A 22,829-nucleotide genomic window follows, 5' to 3' on the forward strand; every position below is an offset into this window, starting at 1 on the left:
TTTTTCCACTCAATGAAATTCATATTTAATATCAAACATGGAAATGTATCTGAGTATTTAAATAAAAATATAGCATTGGTTGAGCAACTCTCACAACATAAATACGAGGAACAGAAATAATTTCAAATTGCCGTTTTTTACAACTGAAATTGATCAACAGAACATTTTCTACAAGGGTCTGAAAAGTTACCATGATCTGCCTATGGATATAAAAAGTTACAAATAACATTCTTTAAAACAAAAGTATATGAATATTGTAAAACCTTAGTTATAAGATAAAACACTGTAATATATTCAAATTTACGAATTAGGCTTCTGGCGGTAATAAATAAATAATATTAATAATGTCGAAGATCATGTTCAAGTCTTATGACATTAAACTGGCAACGTTTCTTTCTCTAAACATTGCTCACTCTGGGCTAATTATGAGAGTTCTTAAGGGGCACTTCCTTGCTGCATCATAGGCATATAAATTGGGTATAGCTGGTGACAACGGTGCTGGCTGTAGAAATAGACGCCAGAGAATGAATTAATGTATTGGCCGGTCGATGAAGAATAAGTTGGAATACGAAAAGCGTTGTTTTAGTTTTTTCCGGGCAATAATAAGAACTCGTGTTAGGTTTGTTTATGCAAATCAATATCACTTAACCATATTACATCTAACTGGTTTTTTCCAAGAAATTTTTATATTCTATTTCACTTATTCATTTAAGAACTAGTTTTTTTTATTTATATAGTATGTATACTTGATTATATTAAATTATTTTTCTTTAGGATAAATGAAGCATTATTTGACCACGAGGTCGATATTAAAACAGAAGATTATGCAGATGTTGCATTTTCCCAGTCAAACTACAATCAAAGCATCACTCCCAAAAATGCAAAAAGCAGTCAAACCGATGGAGCGTAAGTTTAAAACTTATTGATTTGTAAAATTCATATACATATGTAAGTCAATGTATATAAATTTTGTTTAGTTCTGGAGATTGTGTAAGCTGTGGATTTGTCAATATTACAAAAAGTGGCGAGGAAAAATATTTTAGTCTTCGTTGCTTTTATTGTGCAACTCAATATCCAATATATTATTGGTCTGAATTTTCAAATCATATCCTAAAAAATCATGGTTATTTGGAGAAACAGTTTGGTAAAGATGATCTCGAATGTGTTACAAGTGAACCTTATGAAATTATTGAAATAATGGATGATAGTAATGATGAAGGAAACGAAGAACAATTGTGCCCAATAAACTTTGTAAATATAGATGATATTGCGGACATGAAAGAAAATAAGCATAATACTAATTTGAAGAAAATTGTAAAAGAAGATTCTTCCGATACTTTTGATGCCGAAGAAACCTATCAAGAGAAATATGTGCCAAATAATGAGCATAATTACAGTCAAATGGGGTTAAATGTAAGTGAAATTAAATAAACGTATTATCATATATTGAAATTATTCCTAATTAAATTTGAAAACTGAGTTATGCCAATTTCACACAGAGACTTAATGAAATGATTGTGACGCGGTCTATGAAAAGGTGGCTTATGACTCAAAAAAGAAATTGCGAGAAACAGCTGTTTTTTTTTTGTGAGAAACAGCTGTTAACAGGTCTTTTTTTTGAGTCATAAGCCACCTGGAAGTGGGTGAAGCCGAAAAGGACCTCAAAAGCCTAAGGAAAAAAAGATAGGTGGAGGTAGCCGACGTCACCACGAAGGTGTTAGAAGAGGACCAACAGCCAGATGGTGCTGTGAGTCGCACAGAGGAACACCCGGCACAACAGTTACAAGAGGCTGAAGGTGGCTTCGAACACCAAAAGGGCAAGGGGAGGATGACGACGTCACGACGAAGGTTCTGAAGGGGGACAAACAGCCCAATGGTGCTGCGAGTCCTACAGATAAACCTCCAGCACAGTAAAGTGGCGTCGAGCGAACTCCTCCTAACCCTTGAGGAGGGTTCGTTTGACGTGGCGCTGATCCAGGAGCCGTGGCTCTCATCGGGAGGAAAGGTTTCTGGACTTAGCGCGCGGATTTGGCGTTTACAATGCGCAAGCGGAGGGACGGGTGCGAGCTGTAGTAATGGTAAGGAAACAGCTGCATTCATATATGCTGCCTAATTACACTACTGAGGACCTCGTAGTGGAGGCCGTTGAGCAAAGGAATAAGCAGGCACTTATCCTGGCATCCTGCTACATGGCCCATGCTGCGGAGGTTCCACCGATGGAGTGCAAGAGCCACAGTACAGGACGAAGGGCGCAAAGGGCGGTTGGTCATAGGCGCGGATGCAAATGCGCACTACAATGCGCGGGAAGGAGCAGATACGAACAGAGAGGCGAATCTCTATTTTGTTACATCCTGCAAACCAATTTGCAGATAGTCAACAGGGGAAATGTCCCTACATACATTGGTCCAACATCCAGCAATGTTTTGGATATTACACTGAGCTCCGAACGTGATATATCAAGGTATGATTGGATGGTTCTTGATAGACCATCCTTCTCCGAGCATGCGTATATCAGCTTCAGTATCCCCCTAAAGAGGGTAGAGAAGGGAGGAACCTTTAGAAACCCTAGGTCAACAAACTGGACCAAATTCCAGAAACAGGTAGAAACGAAACTGGGACAACCCAAAGAGGTTGCCAATGTTGAAGAACAGGCAGGCTTATGACTGCGTATAACAAAGCTTGCCCTCTAAGAAGATTCAGAGGAAAAGCAAAGCCGCCATGGTGGAGCAATGAGCTGAGTCTTCTAAGAAGACAGGTAAAAGAAATGTTTAAGCTAGCAAAGACCGCGGAAAGCGAAGCGTGTCGCGACGAGTACAGAGATTCACTGAGGATCTACAAGCGTGAAATTTCCAGGGCGAAGAGAATCTCCTGGAAAAGTTTCTGTACGGACATAGAGTGCCCCAGCGAAAAAGCACGGTTGAGAAAAGTCCTAGCAAGGGGAAAAACAGTCCAGGGACTAATAAAGAAAGAGAACGGGGAATGGTCACGTAATAGTGAGGAATCCCTTGAGGTGCTTCTCGATACATATTTCCCATCGGGAGATGGTTTAGAAGAGCCAGCACACATCACTCACACTTCGATCACGGAGCGGGTAGTGCCGGGCTTGGTGACCGATACCAAGATCGAATGGGCAGTGAAGGCGTTTTCTAAGTTTTAATCGCCGGGCCCAGATGGTATATATAAGTTACCATTAATTGGCCCTTTATTCCATAAATGAAACTAGCAGCTAAAATATTTCAATATCGAAAAACTTTAAACGCCGTTTTCTCATGCAAGCTTTAAAAACATTTTTGGGAATAAAATATTTCTTTATACCGCTGATAAACTTTACATGAGAAAAAGGCACTCAGGCAGGTAAATGTTAATTATGGTGAGAAAAAATAAAGATCAGATAATGTGATGCCCATATAAAATAATAACAAAAGCAATCAGTTACTTGTTAAAAGAAATAATTTTTCTTTTAAAAGTAATTTGAATTTTATTAGAATAAGGCCCACTTCCAGAACGGCATATTATATTGAATTAATTAAAAAAAAATTGTCAAAAAGTACGATTTCAACCCCTCATTCCAGGGTAACTCTGAGTTAAAAAGTTAACTTGCCGCTCTGCAAGTGCGCCGAAGTCTAAAATACATTTTTTTTTGTTTTTCAGAAGCCGTTTGATGAGGAGTCAGTAAGCGATGATGAAGACATAGATGAGGTAAGGAAATATCACGATGTGTGATGGAAATAAAATGTTGAATTTTCTTGAATACCTACCTTTTAAAAATAGTGGAGAATATTTATTATATGTGGCTCGGTCTATGAAAAGGTGGCTTATGACTCAAAAAAGAAATTGCGAGAAACAGCTGTTTTTTTTTTAGTCATAAGCCACCTTTTCATAGACCGGGTCACATATACTGTTTTAACACTATCTTCTTCTTGATATTGCTCTAGCAGTGATTCGCGCAATCCAAATGGGTGAGATCACTGACAAATTGTCATCGATATTCTCTTAACGGAAGTCCAAGCAAACTTGCAGTTGCCGTAATGAGGTTGTTCACATTACAACTGTAACGCTTGAAAACAATGCCGAGCGACGACGATATACGCCGCGTCGGGCGATGACATTATTCAAATTACGCCCAGACATTTCGTGTACTTAAAACACAATGCCGGGCGAAATTGACGCTGTTTTTTCAGAGTGGCCATTATTTAGAAATAAAGATGAAAACAATTAAATCTTTTTTAATTCTCTGCTTTAGCACTGGACTACTAAAATACGCCCAAAATGTTAAGAAATTAACAAAACAAAACAAAAATGTTAAGAAATTAAATTAAAAATTATATGTAAAGAAAAAAAATTTGTTTTTGGATATTAGGTTTTCTTTTTTATACTTAAAAAATTGAACAGCAGCAACCCTTGGGATGTTTGTCGTCATCGCCCGGCGGCGACGATAGAAATAAATCTATCGTCGCAAAATGACGTCGCGTGAATTTCGCTCTTGGCGTTCATTGTGTTCACCTTCATGTAATTATGGGGATTCTATTTTTGACAAGGCTATGTTCGTCGCGTTTATTTCGCGGCGTCAGGGCATTGTGTTTCAAGCTTAAAGATGGTTGGTGTCAACTGCGAACACAGCACATGCAGAAATTTTTTTCTTTTAAAATTTCGTCAACAAGTTTTGTTTTATTTTCGATTTTAAAGATCATGGTTCAATTACTAAAGGGTTTTTCTTCGATGACGGCAGAGCTTTGACACACCCAAATTGAAAAATCTGGACGTGTTGCTTTTACGAAGTAAGGAAAACGGGTAATAATTCAATCCCCTTTAGCGAAAATTGTAGTAGAAACGTACCTTTAGTAGTATATTAGTAGTGATAATAAATTTGTAAATGCCAACAGGTTTTGGAGGAAATAATTCATTTTCTACTAAATATTTCGTGAATTGATAAAGAGCTATGTTGGTTTAGAATTTTATTCAAAAATACGCTATATCAAAATTTTTTTCAAAAACTCCCTATATGAGCATAAGTTCAATGCATTTTGACATAAGAGGGAGTTAATGAAAAGCATTCAGAGGCGTTCTTCAATCTAATTCTAATATAGGGCGGTTTTGTGACAAATAATGAAATGGGAAGTTTTTGAAAAATATTTTGAGATATTGGACGATATTGAAAAGGCAGCCGACATGGTCTGACAAAAAAAAAAAAATAAAAGAAAACGGCTTATTGTCTTAGAACTTTATATTCCGGTCTTGACTTTGACAGAACAGTTCAGCTTTTATGCTACACAGGGAGTATTCACCTTTTTATTCTGAAATTTCGGAAAGCTCCTTTACGTTAAGTATTCATGGAAGTGTTCCAGATAAACCGTTAATTTAGAATATTTTAAACACGTTCATTTGATACTACCTCACGAGGTCCGAATATACATAATATTCAAAAATATAAACCGATTCCCTAAATTCTTAAATGGAAACGAATGTCCGGAACATACGGAATGAATAAGTTAACATGCTCAATGAGTACATTTCGTTATGGTATCTTCGTTATTTACTAATGTAATTTTTACGCGAATCGATTTACTAGTCGAGTTTTGGAAGTTGAACGATGAATTTTGAACTGGTTTAGGTTTCGTATGTTCATAGGTTTACGAAAGTGCACGATTCCTTGGTGTCCGTACTTTTCATAAAACCCATGTTCAGCCACACTAATAGATCATCGCATAGTTAATAAATTCATCATAAAATTAAAATAAATGCTCTAAGGAATTATGCAGCTCAGTACTTATCTGGTATTTGTAAACTGATTGCTTCCTATTTCTACTACAAATATTTTTCGAAAAATCGCAAAGAAACAACACAGTTCACGGATGTCCATTCGATTTGGGAGCAAAATGGCTGCAATTGTCAAAAAATTTGTCTGTCGAGCAAACCTCTTGTGAATGAATCATGTTTAAAGATCATTAAAATATATGGACTTTTCTGGCGCAATGATCTTAGAAAAAGTAAAGATAAAAATGATGATTTTACCATGAAATGAACGTAATTTATGTAATTTTTTATTAGAGTTAGCAAATGTCCGTGTACCTGTGATTTTGTCACAGCTACTGAAATATCACAGTACATTTCAGTGACAGGTAAGAAGGAATTACCGTGACAGATTGCCTGTGACAGCATTTATTACCCGTTGCCAATCACGCTTACCAATAAACTCAATCGCTTCTATGTTATACACCAATACAATGAGCGTATTATTTAAGCTGCGACTGAATAACAGTAGATGTCCCAGAAAATGATACAGAGGCGGCTGTAGAAACACCCTCCCTAACAGCAAAGATTAATCGAAGAGTAAAGATGTTGCAGGCGCAAATTTCGGTGGAAAGCAGCGGAGCGTAACAAAATTCTAGTAGGTCACTTCCACCACACCAAAAACTAACACAATTTTTAACATAATTTAAGCACAGAAATACACTGATTGGAGTTTTAGAGTGTAAAAATTAAAATTCTGAACACATTAGCTGAATAAAAAGTGTACAAATAATTATTAAATAACAAATTCAGACAGTGGTAGTTAACAAATTCTGCTGTGGTAAGTGGTGAATGTGACCTACTAGAGGTTTTGTGAAGCTTAAAAAAAAAAAAATGTAAGGCGCGATAACCTCCCAAGAGATCTAAGGCCGAGCTTCTCTTCCAGGCAGAAATACACCCGGAGCGCTTGCCAAACACTGCCGAGGGGCGACCCCGCTTAGAAAAATTTTCTTCTAATTGAAAAACCTTATTTCTAAAATTTTTGATGTTGCTTTGCCCGGGGTGTGAACCCAGGGCATACGGTGTGGTAGGCGGAGCACGCTACCATCACACCACGGTGGCAGCTTGCTTCACACTATTTTTCGTCTCTGCAACATCTTTACTCTTCGATCAATCTTTGCTAACAGCCCATATCGATAGTCGCAGTAACAGTAATGTTATGTATGCATATATCTGCTACTAGTGACTGCGTCGGCCTCAGGGCCGATTTCACCAACTCGACTTAACTTAGTTAAGTCATATGAGTTAACCGGGGATTGCCCGTATCGCTTTAAATGTATGAAAACATTTATTTCAAGCAATTTTTAATTTTATAATTTATTTAATAATTTGGGAAAAATTTAAACAACGTGACATCAGGACGGGCAAGGCGACAGCTGTTTCGATTATACCTTGTAAATCTCTTCAAAGCCTTTTCTTCCGGGAGTGGGAGTTGAACCCGCACTCCTACGATAGTTGAAATGGTTATAAACGCATTCAGCTACGTCATGCCTGTGTACAACGAATTAACCAAATGTTGTCTAGTTATATGAGTTAACGGTGATTGCCCGTATCGCTTTAAATGTATGAAAACATTTATTTCAAGCAATTTTGAATTTTATAATTTATTTAATAATTTGGGAAAATTTAAACAACGTGACATCAGGACGGACAAGGCGCTTCCCAAGGCAGTCGGTTCTATGTACCGGAGCGACTCGGGATTTTTCCCGACCAAGGACTGTCATTTCAGTGTGACCCCATCTAATTTGTTTCGTCCGTCCCACAAATTGTCATCCTCCCAGCAGCTCCTTGCAGCAGGACTGCTCCATATTCTCTTACTCCGGGAAGGCATCGAATCCAATCCGGGTCCGTCTTCTGACCCCGGTCCTGAGAAATGGTTTTGCTGCATCTGCCGGAAAAGAATATTTTTAGGACGGTCATACTCTGTTCAGTGTGTCTCGTGCAAGGGATGGTTGCATCGGACAGGTTGTTCTGGGCTGGATCCCAAAACCCGACGTCCACGTAACTTTTATAAATCTTTTGTGGCTCCTTGCTGTTCACGCCCAAGGGCGTCCCGTAGTCTACGTCTAAGCGCGTCTCCGCGACGGCAACCCCCCGACGGGTTTCATCGCGCCATGTTGCCAGGTCGCAAACCCAAATCATCCGGGTACCCCAATGCTTGCCCAAGGACGCCCAGTCCCAGGGCCACAACAGCAATTGCGTCCTGGCCTTCCCCAACCCAGGCGTAGTCACCCGTCACTTACCCCCAGAGTGGCGACGTCTCCCCTTATGCACTTCAGAATTCTGCAGTAAAACTGTAATGGACTAACTGGGAATATTACGGAGGTAGTCGATTTCATGAAGCGGCACAACATCCGCATTGCTGCGAGTCAAGAGACTAAACTCACAGCAAGATCTGCATTGCAGACCTGCTCTGGGTATAACGTCCACAGGAAAGACCGCGAGAGCGGAAATGGAGGCGGTCTCGCGTTTATCATACACCACTCTGTGCAATATTATATATTTGATCCTGGCATCGACCGCAGGGACAATGTCTTAGAACGTCAAGGCCTATCTGTCCGGTCAGGCGATGCAAACCTAGAAATCATCAACATCTACATCCCTCCTGCCACCTGTTTCCCCAGTGGATACCGCCATAATATCAGGGCCTTACTCACTGGCAACAATCGCATTATCTTAGGCGATTTCAATGCCCATCATGATCTATGTCATTCAAACTTGCGGGCGGACAGTAGGGGCGAGATGTTGGCGGATCAAATAGAAGAAACGACGTTCTGCACCATAAACGGAGACGCCCCCACACGTATGGTAGGAAGCTGTCACAGCTCGCCAGATATCTCAATCGTGAGCGCAGAACTCGTAAACTGCGTCAACTGGCAGCCGATGGTAACATTGGCATCCGACCACCTGCCCATACTTATTTCGCTTGAGCGTAACGCCGACTTCATCGTCACTGAAAAACGCACTTTCATAAACTTCAAAAAAGGAAAGTGGGAAGAATATAAATCCTTCACAGACAGCCGCCTAGCTGCCCTCCCTATCCCGACTGATGCCCGCCAAGGGGAGCGTGCCTTCCGTAAGGTCATTAAATCCGCCTCGGCACATTTCATTCCCGCCGGGAGAATTCCCGAAATCCGGCCCCACTTCTCGGCGGAGGCCGCAAACTTAGCGAGAGAACGTGACCTTATAAGACAGCTTGACCCAAGCGATCCCCAAATAAGGGATATAAACCAACGCATCAGATTTCTTGTAGATGAACACAAGCGGGCGAAATGGGAGGAGCACCTAAGAGGTTGTAACCTCTCTACCGGTGTGGGTAAACTTTGGTCCACCGTAAAGTCCCTATCGAATCCGACTAAGCACAAAGACAAAGTTTCCATCGCCTTTGGCGACAAAGTGCTGTCGGACGCGAAAAAATGCGCGAGCGCTTTCTGCCGACAATATATAATGCATCCTACGGTCGACAAAGATAGACGGAGAGCCAATAGACGCGCACATAAACACAAATTCAGCGCGTCACCAATCACCATCACCGCTAAAGAGGTTGAGGACGCCATTGGTCGTGCTAAACCATCCAAAGCCGTGGGCCCAGACGGCATAGCCATGCCGATGCTTAAAAACCTAGGGAAAGGAGGGTTCAAATATTTAGCGCATGTCTTCAATCTGTCTCTTTCCACCTTTGTCATACCTGAGAAATGGAAAATGGCCAAGGTGGTCCCGCTACTAAAGCCTGGGAAACCAGCTAAAATAGGTGAGTCGTATCGTCCGATATCTCTCCTATCGCCAGTGGCAAAGACGCTTGAAGCCATTTTGCTCCCTTATTGCCAAGCAAATTTGCAGCTAGCCCCTCATCAGCATGGCTTCAGAAAACTCCATAGCACCACCACCGCGCTAAATGCCATTAGCACCCAGATAAATTGCGGTTTAAATCAATACCCCCACCATAGAACAGTACTCGTAGCGCTAGACCTATCAAAAGCTTTTGATACGGTCAACCATGGCTCGTTACTGCAGGACCTGGAAGGGTCTGCCCTTCCCCCATGTCTTAAAAGGTGGACCGCAAATTATCTGGGTGGTCGGCAGGCATCGGTGCAATTCAGAAACGAAACATCAAAGCCAAGAAGAATTAAACAAGGGGCCACAAGGTGGTGTCCTATCCCCACTTTTGTTTAATTTCTACATATCAAAACTACCTTCGCCACCGGAAGGAGTTACTATCGTTTCTTACGCCGATGACTGCACAATAATGGCCACAGGCCCGGGCCCACATATCGATGCACTTTGCAACAGAATAAACGGCTACCTCCCTGATTCCTCCAGTTTTTTCGCCTCGCGAAACCTGGCATTATCACCGACTAAATCTTCCGCGACCTTATTTACAACATGGACGCCCCAAATGTCGACCATTTTGAACATCCACGTCGATGGCACTACGCTACCGACTGTCCGGCACCCCAAAATCTTGGGTGTGACGTTTGATCAGGATCTACATTTTGGTGAGCACGCAGCCGCAATTGTTCCGAGAATTCAGAGCCGTAACAAAATCCTCAAATCCCTCGCTGGCAGTACTTGGGGAAAAGATAAAGAAACGCTCATGACTACATACAAAGCAATTAGCCAGCCGATTACGTGCTACGCGTCACCCATATGGTCGCCAAGCCTAAAAATCACCCACTGGAAGAAACTACAGGCCTGCCAAAATACTGCTCTCAGAATCGCCACGGGCTGTCTTCTTATGTCCCCAGAACACCATCTGCATAATGAGGCGAGAATACTCCCCATCAGGGAGAGAAATGAGATGCTGACCAAACAGTTCCTGCTGAATACCCAGAAACATGGGCATCCCAACAGACATCTGATTGATGAACCAGCACCGCCTAGGGGCTTAAGGAGTCATCTCCGTAAGCATTTTGAGGAAATACGGCACCTGAGAACCAAGCCGTATGAAGTGAAAAAAACACAAGCAGGTCCTTGGTGAACTCCATAAACAGGCGTCGGACCTTTATGCCGGGAATTGCCCGGTGAATCCAGTGCTTAACGAAAATTATCCAAAACTTGCGGAAGAGGAACGCATACTCCCCAGGGAAACGCGTGTCACTCTTGCTCAACTTCGTTCTGGATACTGTAACAGGTTAAACTCTTACCTATCCAGAATCAACCCCGACATACAAAATGTATGCCCCGCTTGCAATGTGTCCCCACATGACACCAACCATCTCTTCAATTGTAATGTGGAACCAACGCCTCTAACACCCCTTTCCTTATGGTCCACCCCTGTTGAAACGGCAAGTTTCCTTGGACTCCCGTTAGAGGATATTGATGACAATTTGTGATCGGTCGCGGCTATTAGGTGGGGCGAGCATTGCTACAACAACAACAACAACAGGACGGACAAGGCGACAGCTGTTGACCTTGTAAATCTCTTCAAAGCCTTATAAGTCATATTTTTTAATTTGTCCGCTTCACCACCAATGGGTTTAGTAGCAAAGTTGGTAATACCTATATGACACTACTTTATTTTCGTGTATTTTTTCTTCTATTTTATCTTCAATTTTTTGTCGCACTCCCTCCTAATACGGCTTCAGTACTGGTGTAAGTGTGTAAACTATATTTCAAAAAGCTAACGAAATACAAGGAAAATACAATCTAGTTCATTAAAAACAAACGAGCCAGTTTGTATTTCGATAGGTTTTTTGACATTCGGCCGTTTTTCATTATTATACTCAGTTGAGCAGAGCTCACAGAGTATATTAACTTTGATTGGATAACGGTTGGTTGTACAGGTATAAAGGAATCGAGATAGATATAGACTTCCATATATCAAAATCATCAGTAAATAAAAAAAAATTCGATTGAGCCATGTCCGTCCGTCCGTCCGTCTGTCCGTTAACACGACAACTTGAGTAAATTTTATCTTGATGAAATTTGGTATGTAGGTTCCTGGGCACTCATCTCAGATCGCTATTTAAAATGAACGATATCGGACAATAACCACGCCCACTTTTTCGATATCGAAAATTTCGAAAAATCGAAAAAGTGCGATAATTCATTACCAAATACGGATTAAGCGATAAAACTTGGTAGGTGAGTTGAACTTATGACGCAAAATAGAAAACTAGTAAAATTTTGGACAATGGGCGTGGCACCGCCCACTTTTAAAATAATGTAATTTAGAAGTTTTGCAAGCTGTAATTTGGCAGTCGTTGAAGATATCATGATGAAATTTGGCAGGAACGTTACTCTTATTACTATATGTCTGTTTAATTTAAAATTAGCAAAAATCGGAGAACGACCACGCCCACTTTTTAAAAAAAAATTTTTTTAAATTCAAATTTTAAAAGAAAAGTTAATATCTTTACAGTATATAAGTAAATTATGTCATCATTCAACTCCAGTAATGATATGGTGCAACAAAATACAAAAATAAAAGAATATTTCAAAATGGGCGTGGCTCCGCCCTTTTTCATTTAATTTGTCTAGGATACTTTTAATGCCATAAGTCGAACAAAAATTTACCAATCCTTGTGAAATTTGGTAGAGGCTTAGATTCAAGGACGATAACTGTTTTCTGTGAAAAAGGGCGAAATCGGGTGAAGCCACGCCTAGTTTTTATACGCAGTCGACCGTCTGTCCTTCCGCTCGGCCGTTAACACGATAACTTGAGCAAAAATCGATATATCTTTACTAAACTCAGTTCACGTACTTACCTGAACTCAGTTTGTATTGGTGTAAAAAATGGCCGAAATCCGACTATGACCACGCCCACTTTTTCGATATCGAAAATTACGAAAAATGAAAAAAATGCCATAATTATATACCAAATACGAAAAAAGGAATGAAACATGGTAATTGTATTGGTCTATTGACGCAAAATATAAAGTTAGAAAAAAACTTGCTAAAATAGGTGTGACACCTACCATATTAAGTAGAAGAAAATGAAAAAGTTTTGCAGGGCGAAATCAAAAGCTCTTGGAATCTTGGAAGGAATAGTGTTCGTGGTATTACATATATAAATAAATTAGCGGTACCCGACAGATGATGTTCTGGATCACCCTGGTCCACATTTTGGTTGATACCTCGAAAACGCTTTCACATATACAACTAAGGGCCACTCCCTTTTAAAACCCTCATTAATACCCATATCGTACAAACAAATTCTAGAGTCACCCCTGGTCCACCTTTATGGCGATATCTCGAAAAGGCGTCCACATATAGAACTAAGGCCCACTCCATCTTAAAATACTCATTAACACCTTTCATTTGATACTCATATCGTATAAACAAATTCTAGAGTCACCCCTGGTCCATCTTTATGGCGATATATCGAAAAGGCGTCCACCCATAGAACTAAGGCCCACTCCTTTTTAAAATACTCATTAACACCTTTCATTTGATACCCATATCGTACAAAAAAATTCTAGAGTCACCCCTGGTCCACGTTTATGGCGATATCTCGAAAAGGCGTCCACCCATAGAACTAAGGCCCACTCCTTTTTAAAATACTCATTAACACCTTTCATTTGATACCCATATTGTACAAACAAATTCTAGAGTCACCCCTGGTCCACCTTTATGGCGATATCTTGAATAGGCGTCCACCTATAGAACTAAGCCCCACGCCCTTTTAAAATACTCATTTACACCTTTCATTTGATACTCATATTGTACAATCGCATTCTGGAGTCACCCTTGGTCCACGTTTGTGGTGATATTCCGAAAAGGCGTCCACCCATAGAACTAAGGCCCACTACCTTTTAAAACACTTGTTAACACCCATATTGTACAAACTCATTCTAGAGTCAACCCTGGTCCACTATTATAACGATATTCCGAAAAGGTGTCCATCTATAGAACTATGGCCTCTTCCTCTTAAAATACTCTTTAATACCTTCCGTCATACAAACACATTCCAGGGTTACCCTAGGTTCTTTTTACAACATGGTGATTTTCCCTTACTTTGTCTCCACAGCTCTCAACTGAGTATGTAATGCTCTCTTACACCCGAACTTAGCCTTCCTTACTTGTTTTTTTCTGACACATAAAAATTTTGTTTTTAGTTTGAAAATTTATTGCATAAAAACACAATTAAAATCAACTTTCTTGTGAAAAAATTGAATCATTTTCGCGTGTTATTTGCATTGTTTTTATTGTTAAAAGTGTTAATGTAAAAATAAAATGTAAAACATAAACAAAAACATGTCAAATTCACAAATTTTTGGGGAATAGTGGTCTCGCTTTTTCATGATAGAAATTGTTTTTGTGTTTTGAAGTTCCGATAAAGTTTCGTCAGTTTTTTTTAGCTTGAAATCAAAGCAAAAATAAAGTAGTGTCATATATGCTTAAAACCGAAAAAAAACCTAGCCTCAAGTCTGGGCTAACTAAAGTTGCAACTAAGTTTTTGCCTAAGTCGAGTTGGTGAAATCGGCCCTCAGTGGTTTTCTGCGACATCTGCTACTTATTCGCAACACAAGCTGTAGGGAAAAATATAAAACTGATTCCTGTTGTCGTTTTTGGTTTGTTTCAGTCACAGTCACGGGTAAAACTGACTGAGAGGTCACAATCACATATAACGTTGTTCCTCAAAAATCACGGGATCGGCCAACGTTATTTTTTATTAAATATTGAATTTATATATGACTAGTAAGTACCCGGCTTACATCGTTACGCCGCAAAAAGTAAATCTATTGAGTTTTTGCTATTTGGCTATAGTCTAAAAGAAGAGATACACATACATATGCCATGTAGAAATTTTTTCTGCTACGAAGGTAATAGTGTACTACCCTCTGTTGTATGAAATGCAAACACTTTTAAATTCGTTAACGTTATAAATGATTTATTAATTTACAACTTTATTAACAACTTTTATTAATGAAAAACTTTGAAAGAAAACAAAACTCAAAAAGATAACCATTCAAATAACATTAGGTACTTAAGTAAATCGACTGCTGAGTCTAATATCACTCTATTTCAAAATGCTTTTCAAAAACGCCACATCTCAAAACGCTTCTCAGAAACACCCTACATCAGAATTTTTTTTCGAAAACGCCCTATATGATTGAAGAACGCCCCATCTCACGGAAAATGTCGCTGCGTCGCTACCATTGTTGACATACTTATAAATATATTTTATTGCTTGCACTGAATGACAGTACTCTACATTTATGTTAGCGGAGAAACATCTGGAAAGAACGGGGCAATATGGAACGATCAATCGGTTGTCGACGTTGTACCCATTAGATAGTACATGGGTATAGCCACCGTCCGCTGGGGACCTTCGTCTATATTTTGGTATATCCATCTTCCCCGGTCTGCGTATGCTGTAGGAGCTCGCGTGGGTATCGTTTTGAACATTATCCATTCAACATACAGGGCGATGATAAATTATCAACCCCACATGGGCCGTGGATCATATTTTTAGTTATTATATCTTACAACATCGGATCTTCGTCTTTATTTAGAGTTTCCGCTAATATAATGCGATCCATGTAATCGGGAAGAATTTTATCCATTAGCCAAATTAAAATATGCGCGTGAGGTAAACTTCGCTTTCGCCATTCAACAGTAAACATATGGCATCCAACTTTTCCAAAAATGTCTTGTTTTGTAATTAAACTCATGAGTTGGTGTAGTTTGATATGGAATACTCTTGACACAATGATATGGCGCTCACTTGGTCGTTGATTATGCGTTTTTGATTTCACTCCACTGTGGCTTGCATGTGAATGATATAAATAATGATGGGTATATAAGAGAGCGTTTTATATACGTTCATGTAAATATCGAGGCGATCCAGTGAATGAAGATGGCAAAATTACTAGCTGACCAATATTTTCAGGATTGCAACCCTCGTTAACAGCATTCCTTAGATGTATGTGACTATTTGCAAGCAACGTCTCTTGGTGTGCTCTTATAAAATTCAACCTTTTGGTCATCATTTTAGCAGCCATTTCCACACAGTATCGGCTAAAGAGATATCAATATCTATGAAGAGCATGCAGCCGCAATTGTACCGAAAATCCAGAGCCGTAATAAAATCCTCAAATCTCTTGCTGGCAGTACTTGGGGAAAAGACAAAGAAACGCTCATTACCACTTACAAAGCAATTGGCCAGCCGATTGCATGCTACGCGTTCCCTATATGGTCGCCAAGCCTAAAAAGTACTCACTGGAAGAAGTTACAGGCCTGCCAAAATACTGCTCTCAGAACCGCCACGGGCTGTCTTCTTATATCCTCAGAACACCACCTACATAATGAGGCGAGAATACTCCTCATCAGGTAGAGAAATGAGCTGCTAACCAAACAGTTCCTGTTGAATACCCAGAAACCTGGGCATCCCAACAGACATCTGATTGATGAGTCAACACCGACCAGGGGCTTAAGGAGTCATTTCCGTAAGCATTAAGAGGAAAGCAGGTCCTCAGCGAACTCCACAAACAGGGGTCGGACCTTTATGCCAGAAATTGCCCGGTGAATTCAGTATTCAAATAACAGTACCCAAAACTAGCGGAAGAGGAACGCATACTGCCCAGGGAAACGCGAGTCACTCTAGCTCAACTTCGTTCTGGACTCTGTAACAGGTTAAACTCTTACCTATCCAGAATCAACCCCGACATACAAAATGTATGCCCCCCTTGTTATGTGTCCCACATGAAACCAACCATCTCTTTAATTGTAATGTGGAACCAACACCTCTAACACCCTTCTCATTATGGTCCACCCCTGTTGAAACTGCAAGTTTCCTTGGACTCCCGTTAGAGGATATTGATAACAATTTATGATCGGTCGCAACTATTGGATGTAGCGAAGCACTGCTACAACAACAACAACAAGCGCATTAAATCAATTTTCTCTAATCATTGTATATGCATAAAATTGCATACACGAAACTGGTTTTTTATGGGTTAGGTGCCTCACTGCTTGGAGAAGTTTTGGGTATATTTATGCTGTAACCGTCCTCACCATTTAAAAATATGATAGGGTATTGCGAGGGGTCATATGAACGATGAATTTCTGACACACGATGGAGAGTGTTATCACGGGACTGTAGAACAATATCGCGGAGACCAGCATTTTCGTCAACTATTAATACTGCGACCTCGCCTGTAGTCGGGACATTATAGCGGCCATGGTGTTCATTTATACGGCGTTTGTCGGCATGGATTACAACCCTATAGTTATTCGAATAAGATGGCATACGCTCCATAGAAGTCATAAAACTTCGAACATACACATTATTTTCAAGCAGAATTTCTTGAATTAATTTCAAAATATCTCTTTGAAGAGTGGGTGCAGCATTTTGGCGCAACGAAAGCCACTTCCTAAAAAAAAATAAACGTAAGGCGCGATAACCTCCGAAAAAATCAAGGCCCGAGCTTCTCTTCCAATTTGCGTCGTGCTCCTCTTGATTTTCCCTACAAACTGGCCGGATGGGACCTACATGTTTTATGCCGACTCCGAACGGCATCTGCAGGCAGATGAGTTTTCACTGAGAGCTTTTCATGGCAGAAATACACCCGGAGCGCTTGCCAAACACTGCCCAGGGGCGACCGCGCTTAGACAAATTTTCTTCTAATTGGAAAACCTTATTTCTAAAATTTTGATGTTGCTTTGCCCTGGGTGTGAACCCAGGTCATACGGTGTGGTAGGCGAAGCACGGTACCAGCACACCACGGTGCCCACTTCCTAGCCTTACAAAAAACGCAAATTTCACTTATGCGGCCAATGAAAAGTGGAGAATTTTCCATATAATTCAGATGTGGTCTGTAGTTAAATGCTGACTTCAGACCAATCGCTCTTTGCCTGTTGTTCAATGCTCGCAACCTTTCATTTTAACTCTCCCCTTTGTTCCAAAAAGCATCATACTTCGCTAATAAATATCAGAATTGAAAATAAGGTAAAGGGAGGTATCAAAGCAGATCACATTTTGGATTGTGTATTTCTAATCAACTTTACTACATACATAAGTACATATGGGTGATTCTCCGCGAGCTTACAGTTTAGTGTCTTTTCGAAATTTGAAATATATTAAAGCATTTCCTATGAATTAAATTATGTAATTGAGTTAGTTATGTTTATTTTAAAGTTGCATGTTGAATTTTATTGACTGGTCATGAGTTTTATCAAGTTATAGCTCATAATACCCTACAAATGTCACAACCATGGCATGTCCACAACCACATTTTTCTTAACATTTTAGGCGGTAACTTTTTTAATCTTTAATTACACGAGTAATAAACTGTTATTATATTAAATACTTGACTTAATCTGCAATATTAAATGTTGTTTAATTGATAACATTTCTGTTTTCGCTTTGTAATTTGGTTTTGAAAAATGTCCATTAGTTTTTGAGTAAAAAATATTGTTCAAATCGTTAGGTTGGTACTGCTTTATTGTACACTGGTTTGTGATATGTGAGTGTGAATTTTGATCAGCAAGTGTCCCCGCATATTTCCATGTTAATGTTTGCAGTCTTAAAATAACTAATATCCATTTTTAAACACTGAAGAACTGGAAAAACGGTACGTATCAAAAAATCGTGTCACAACCGTGGCACTTGTATCTTTGTAGTTTTGAGTTAAGTACCTTCTATTGTACCATTTTTGTTTAAAGTTTGCTGTTATAATCTTAAAATTTTACGGAAAATCTTGCGAGTCATACTAGCTTTTTTTAATGAGCAATTTATTGTCAAAATGTCAACCGTGGCAGGTTTGAGTATCAAGAACAGAAATTAATAGCTGTAACTCGTCCACTTTGGGAATGGTTTTTAGCTATTAAAACTCATAGAAAAATGATTGAAAATATTTGAAAATCGAATATTTTTTTTTCAAAATTTTGGGTTATTAAAACTGAGAGCTCGCGGAGAATAGCCCATATGTGTTGCTTTGTACGGAATTGACTGTTGTGATTTTCAGTGGTTATCTCAAAAGAATAACAAACCAAAAAAAATCGTGCATTTGCCAAGAGCGAAATGACGCACTCTCTTTGACTGTGAGTATATGTATCTCTTCACAAACACAAAGTTGTTTTTGTTGGCCCGTTATAGCTTGTGTGGCCATCGAAAAGTCTTACGCTTGCATTATTTGGGGGTTTTCATCAACTTTATCCTAAAAACAAGTAAAGATAAAGTTCGGGTGTAACCGAACATTGCATACTCAGCTGAGAGCTTAGCTGCGTTGGTTTCGTAGGGTTTCGTAGATGGTTTATTAGTGCTTTTAATGTGTGCAAAGCACGCTGAGTATAATAAAGGGCTTTAGTTTGTGAAAATGGAAAAAATTAAAGCGCAGGGTGGTTACTTGCGCCAATACTTTCTTTAAAAAAAAATTCATAAAATTCGGTTTAGTATTTCTTGAGATTAGCCGTTCCAAACATTTCCCATATAAGCATCTTTATATAATTAGTTACGTCGAAAGTAGCCAATTAGAATATGAGGATGATTATAATATTGTGACGAATATTACCATCTCTAAGTGTTCCCTATAGGGCGAATAGCGCATCGGAAGCGCTTAAGAAGCGTTTCGTAGATGCGTTAAAGCGCATCGCTCTTGTTTCACATACCGCATCTTTTACCATTGGCATGTCATTGGAAATTGGCGTATAACTTTCATGTGAATGTTGCGCGGATAATACGCTTCCCGAGATGATTGAAAGAGGCGCTTGTAACTGCCAACTAAAAATGCAGGAGTGATGTGCATCGACTACGCGACTAATACTGCGGAATAGAGGCGCATCTAAGAATGAAGGATATGTGCATCGAATATGCATCTAACTATGCTGGAGTGAAGCGCACTAAATGCGCGACTAATAGGTACTGCGGTGTAGAGGCACACCATTTTGTTATCCAATAATGCGAGAGAGATGCGCATCGACTTTCCTGCATTTCTATGTACTTACATTGAACTAAATCAAAATTTAAGTTGCTATACTGTATTGATAAATATATAAATAAAAACAATACTTATTGTTTTAGTTTTATTTAAATATCGGCCTTGACCCCAATAAAATTACAAAATACTTTTAACTAAATTTACCGAAGAATTTACTTCTGTATTTTGTTACAAAAATCAAGTGAATGAGATTCATATAAGATATTATGTAGGTACATATATATATGTACATATGTGTTTCAAAATAAATTTTTTTTTACATAAGCACACTGGAATTCATTTTAAAATAAGGAAGTTTTCATTACGTTACATTAACGTTTATATATGGTTAACATAAAAATGGTAAAAAATGTGATTAAGGTTGACTTTTACATACAAAATAAATACTTCTAGCTTTAGATAATTAAGGTTGGTTGGATTTGTTTTTATACTTTTTGTTTTTCGCGGATCGGATCCCCTTCCGCATTTCACTGTCAAATTTGGAAAAATCCATATCGGGACCTTGAACTGCACCTGTTATATGAAAGTAAGATACATATGTAATAATACTTCGACATTGAGTATATATTTGTGCAAATATCTTACGAAAAACAATTTCGTTGAAAAATTTGAGAGATTTGATTGAAAATCTTTGGTGACGACCATCCCAATTAATCAGCCCTATTCTGCATTTCGACTTGGATTGGAATTTTTTCGATTTGGCAATTTTGGTATTCTGTGTTCCAATCTCTTTCGATCCAACTTCGAATCGTTCGATTTTTTGTATTCTGCATTTCGATCGTAGTTCCGTTTTTCTAAGTTGCAAATTAGTAGGCGGAAAAATATTTTCTTTTTATTTTTTTTATTAATTTATAACAGAATTTTAACAAAAATGTAAGTAAAACTTCTTAAGAAACGTAAAAAGCTTGATGATGATTGTTTTTTATATGTTTCCAGGTCAAAAACAACATGTCGATGCCGAAGTCCTTGGACGTATTTGCCTCGCAAAAGTATCTAACACATACTTGAAAGCATCCTTGTTAAGTCGAAAGTTTTTTTGAACCTAAATAAGAAAATAAGTCTTTAAACTTTACCACTTTTAAGTTCAATTTCTTACAATTCATCACTCATCTCAAATGGATTACACAAATCTCGCAATATTTGCCTTTCCATTCTCGCCTGGCAATTTTCGTATGCGTTGCTTTCCAACTCCATGAATAATGCCGCGGCTATTGATTCCATTATAATAGACAGCTATAATTTTTGTCTGTTCGTTGGGTCGAGTTATATGCCAAAGCAAGCTGCCGGCCTAGGGGAAGGTGAAGCGAAAGCGAAAACGTAAACAATCCTTGCGGAAAGAATAAATAAACCTTTATAAAGTACTTTAGGCCAGTGCAATGAAATTAGCATCCTTAAAATTCAGAAAATGTCAACTATATTCGTGCAGGAATTCGTTTTAACAAAACTCGGTGGCCACGGCAGGGATTTGGTCAAAAGAACGACAAAAACACACTTACAATTATGAAATCACTTCACTCAAAAAAATATAACACTGCGGCAATATATTCTATTGCTTTTTTTTGTACAAAATGGCGTGGATAATAAAATATAAACGTTTTTCAGCGTTTTTTTACAAATTTTCTTTAATTTATTTTGTTCCAATGTTCACACTTTCCGTACCAACAGCTGATTTCGAAAAATCATTTGCTTTTCCTCTTCTCTTTACGATTCCGTCGTAATGCAGAATACCAAACTACGATTAAAGCGGAGCGTAGAACGGGAACGTAATCGAAATGCAGAATAGGGGTGAATGAAAGGCATAGTAGATTTATACTGTTTTCACACAGAAACTTAATGATCTCATTTCACCTGCTAATGAAATCGTAAATTTTTTGCTTTCACACAGAAGTAACTGCTCGATTAGTATGAATGATGAGACAGACAATCATGGCGGAACGATACAAGGTGGGAGCATGGTGACATACCTACAAACAAAAAAAATTCCATCTACTTGTAAATTCGATGGACAAATGTCAAAATCGTACTGCGCCGGTAGTTGATGTATCAAATCAAATAAAAAAGGTTATAATCAGCTGTTCGATGCGGCCACCTTGTATCGTTCCGCCATGCACACAATGACATTTGCTTTGACAAATGACATTTTTAAGCACTGAACACACCAAAAACTAAGAAGCGGAAACGGAAGCGGAACGCTGCCAACAGAGTTGCATTGTGCTTTTGACTTCATTAGGCATTCGATTAGCTACTAATGAAATAATAATAGATTCGAATTTTGTAGGGAAGATTGAGCTCAATAAGCGTCTTAATGTAGAAAACTGCCATTATTATTCAATAAGCCGTCTGTGTGAAAACAGTATTAGCAAATAAGAAAGGAACAATTTTTCTTATCGGAGTAACACCTACAATATTGCGTACGTATGTGACCTGGAATTATAATAAATATCTAACAAGTTAATAGTTCTGATATGACAAGGTAAACGTTAAGCAATACCAAATATACCAAAAATATTAATGCAGACTTAATCTCTTCAATCGTTTTGAACGGCAAAATGGTTAAATTTGATGTTTTTGGTAAGACCTTCTGAACTAGTTTTTCGAGAATCACACCTTCGCTTGCTGTACTTTTTTTATTGTTGATACATCTGTTTTTAATTGTGAGATATCTGCTTTTAGCTCTTCCAGGAACTTAGTTTGCTCCTCGTTCTCAAGTTCTGCCAAAAGAAGTATACAATTTTAATAAAAATTAGGTAGTGAAATAAAAAGGACCGTAATGATACTTACCAAGTTTTTCACATTTTGCTTTTAACTGATTGTTCTCCTTATCTAAATTGCACAACATTTCCTTTTGCGCTGCCTTCGTTAAAAAACTCTTCTTCATGCCCTTCATTCTTCAAGTGGTCACCCTTTTTTAGAAATAATGTAAAATTGGTACAATGACTGCCCTCTCCCCTATTGGCAAAAAAATACATTTGCTAATCAAGTTTGTGATTGGAAATATTTCTTCATTATCACTGAGATTGCTTACATATGCCATTCCTAAAGACGACATTGAGTCCACAGGTTCAGTGAAAAAACTACTTTTATTAAGAAAAACCCTTCCTAAAATATATTCTTGACCTGCCTACTCGTTGAAAAAACCACAAATTTTTATATGCA

General features: G+C 38.7%; 1 protein-coding gene across 1 annotated transcript in view; it reads left to right on the top strand.

Annotated features, from left to right (window-relative positions):
- Positions 1 to 22,829, top strand: part of LOC137243686 (protein suppressor of hairy wing-like) — a 107,369-nt gene that overhangs the window by 22,364 nt on the left and 62,176 nt on the right. The window contains exons 4-6 of the mRNA XM_067771650.1: positions 775 to 906; positions 978 to 1,413; positions 3,652 to 3,699. Of these exons, the coding sequence (XP_067627751.1) occupies positions 775 to 906; positions 978 to 1,413; positions 3,652 to 3,699 (616 nt within the window). The remainder of the gene's footprint in view (positions 1 to 774; positions 907 to 977; positions 1,414 to 3,651; positions 3,700 to 22,829) is intronic.

The sequence above is a fragment of the Eurosta solidaginis genome, chromosome 3 (assembly GCF_040869045.1).
Source record: "Eurosta solidaginis isolate ZX-2024a chromosome 3, ASM4086904v1, whole genome shotgun sequence".
NCBI classification, from domain to species: Eukaryota; Metazoa; Arthropoda; class Insecta; order Diptera; family Tephritidae; genus Eurosta; species Eurosta solidaginis.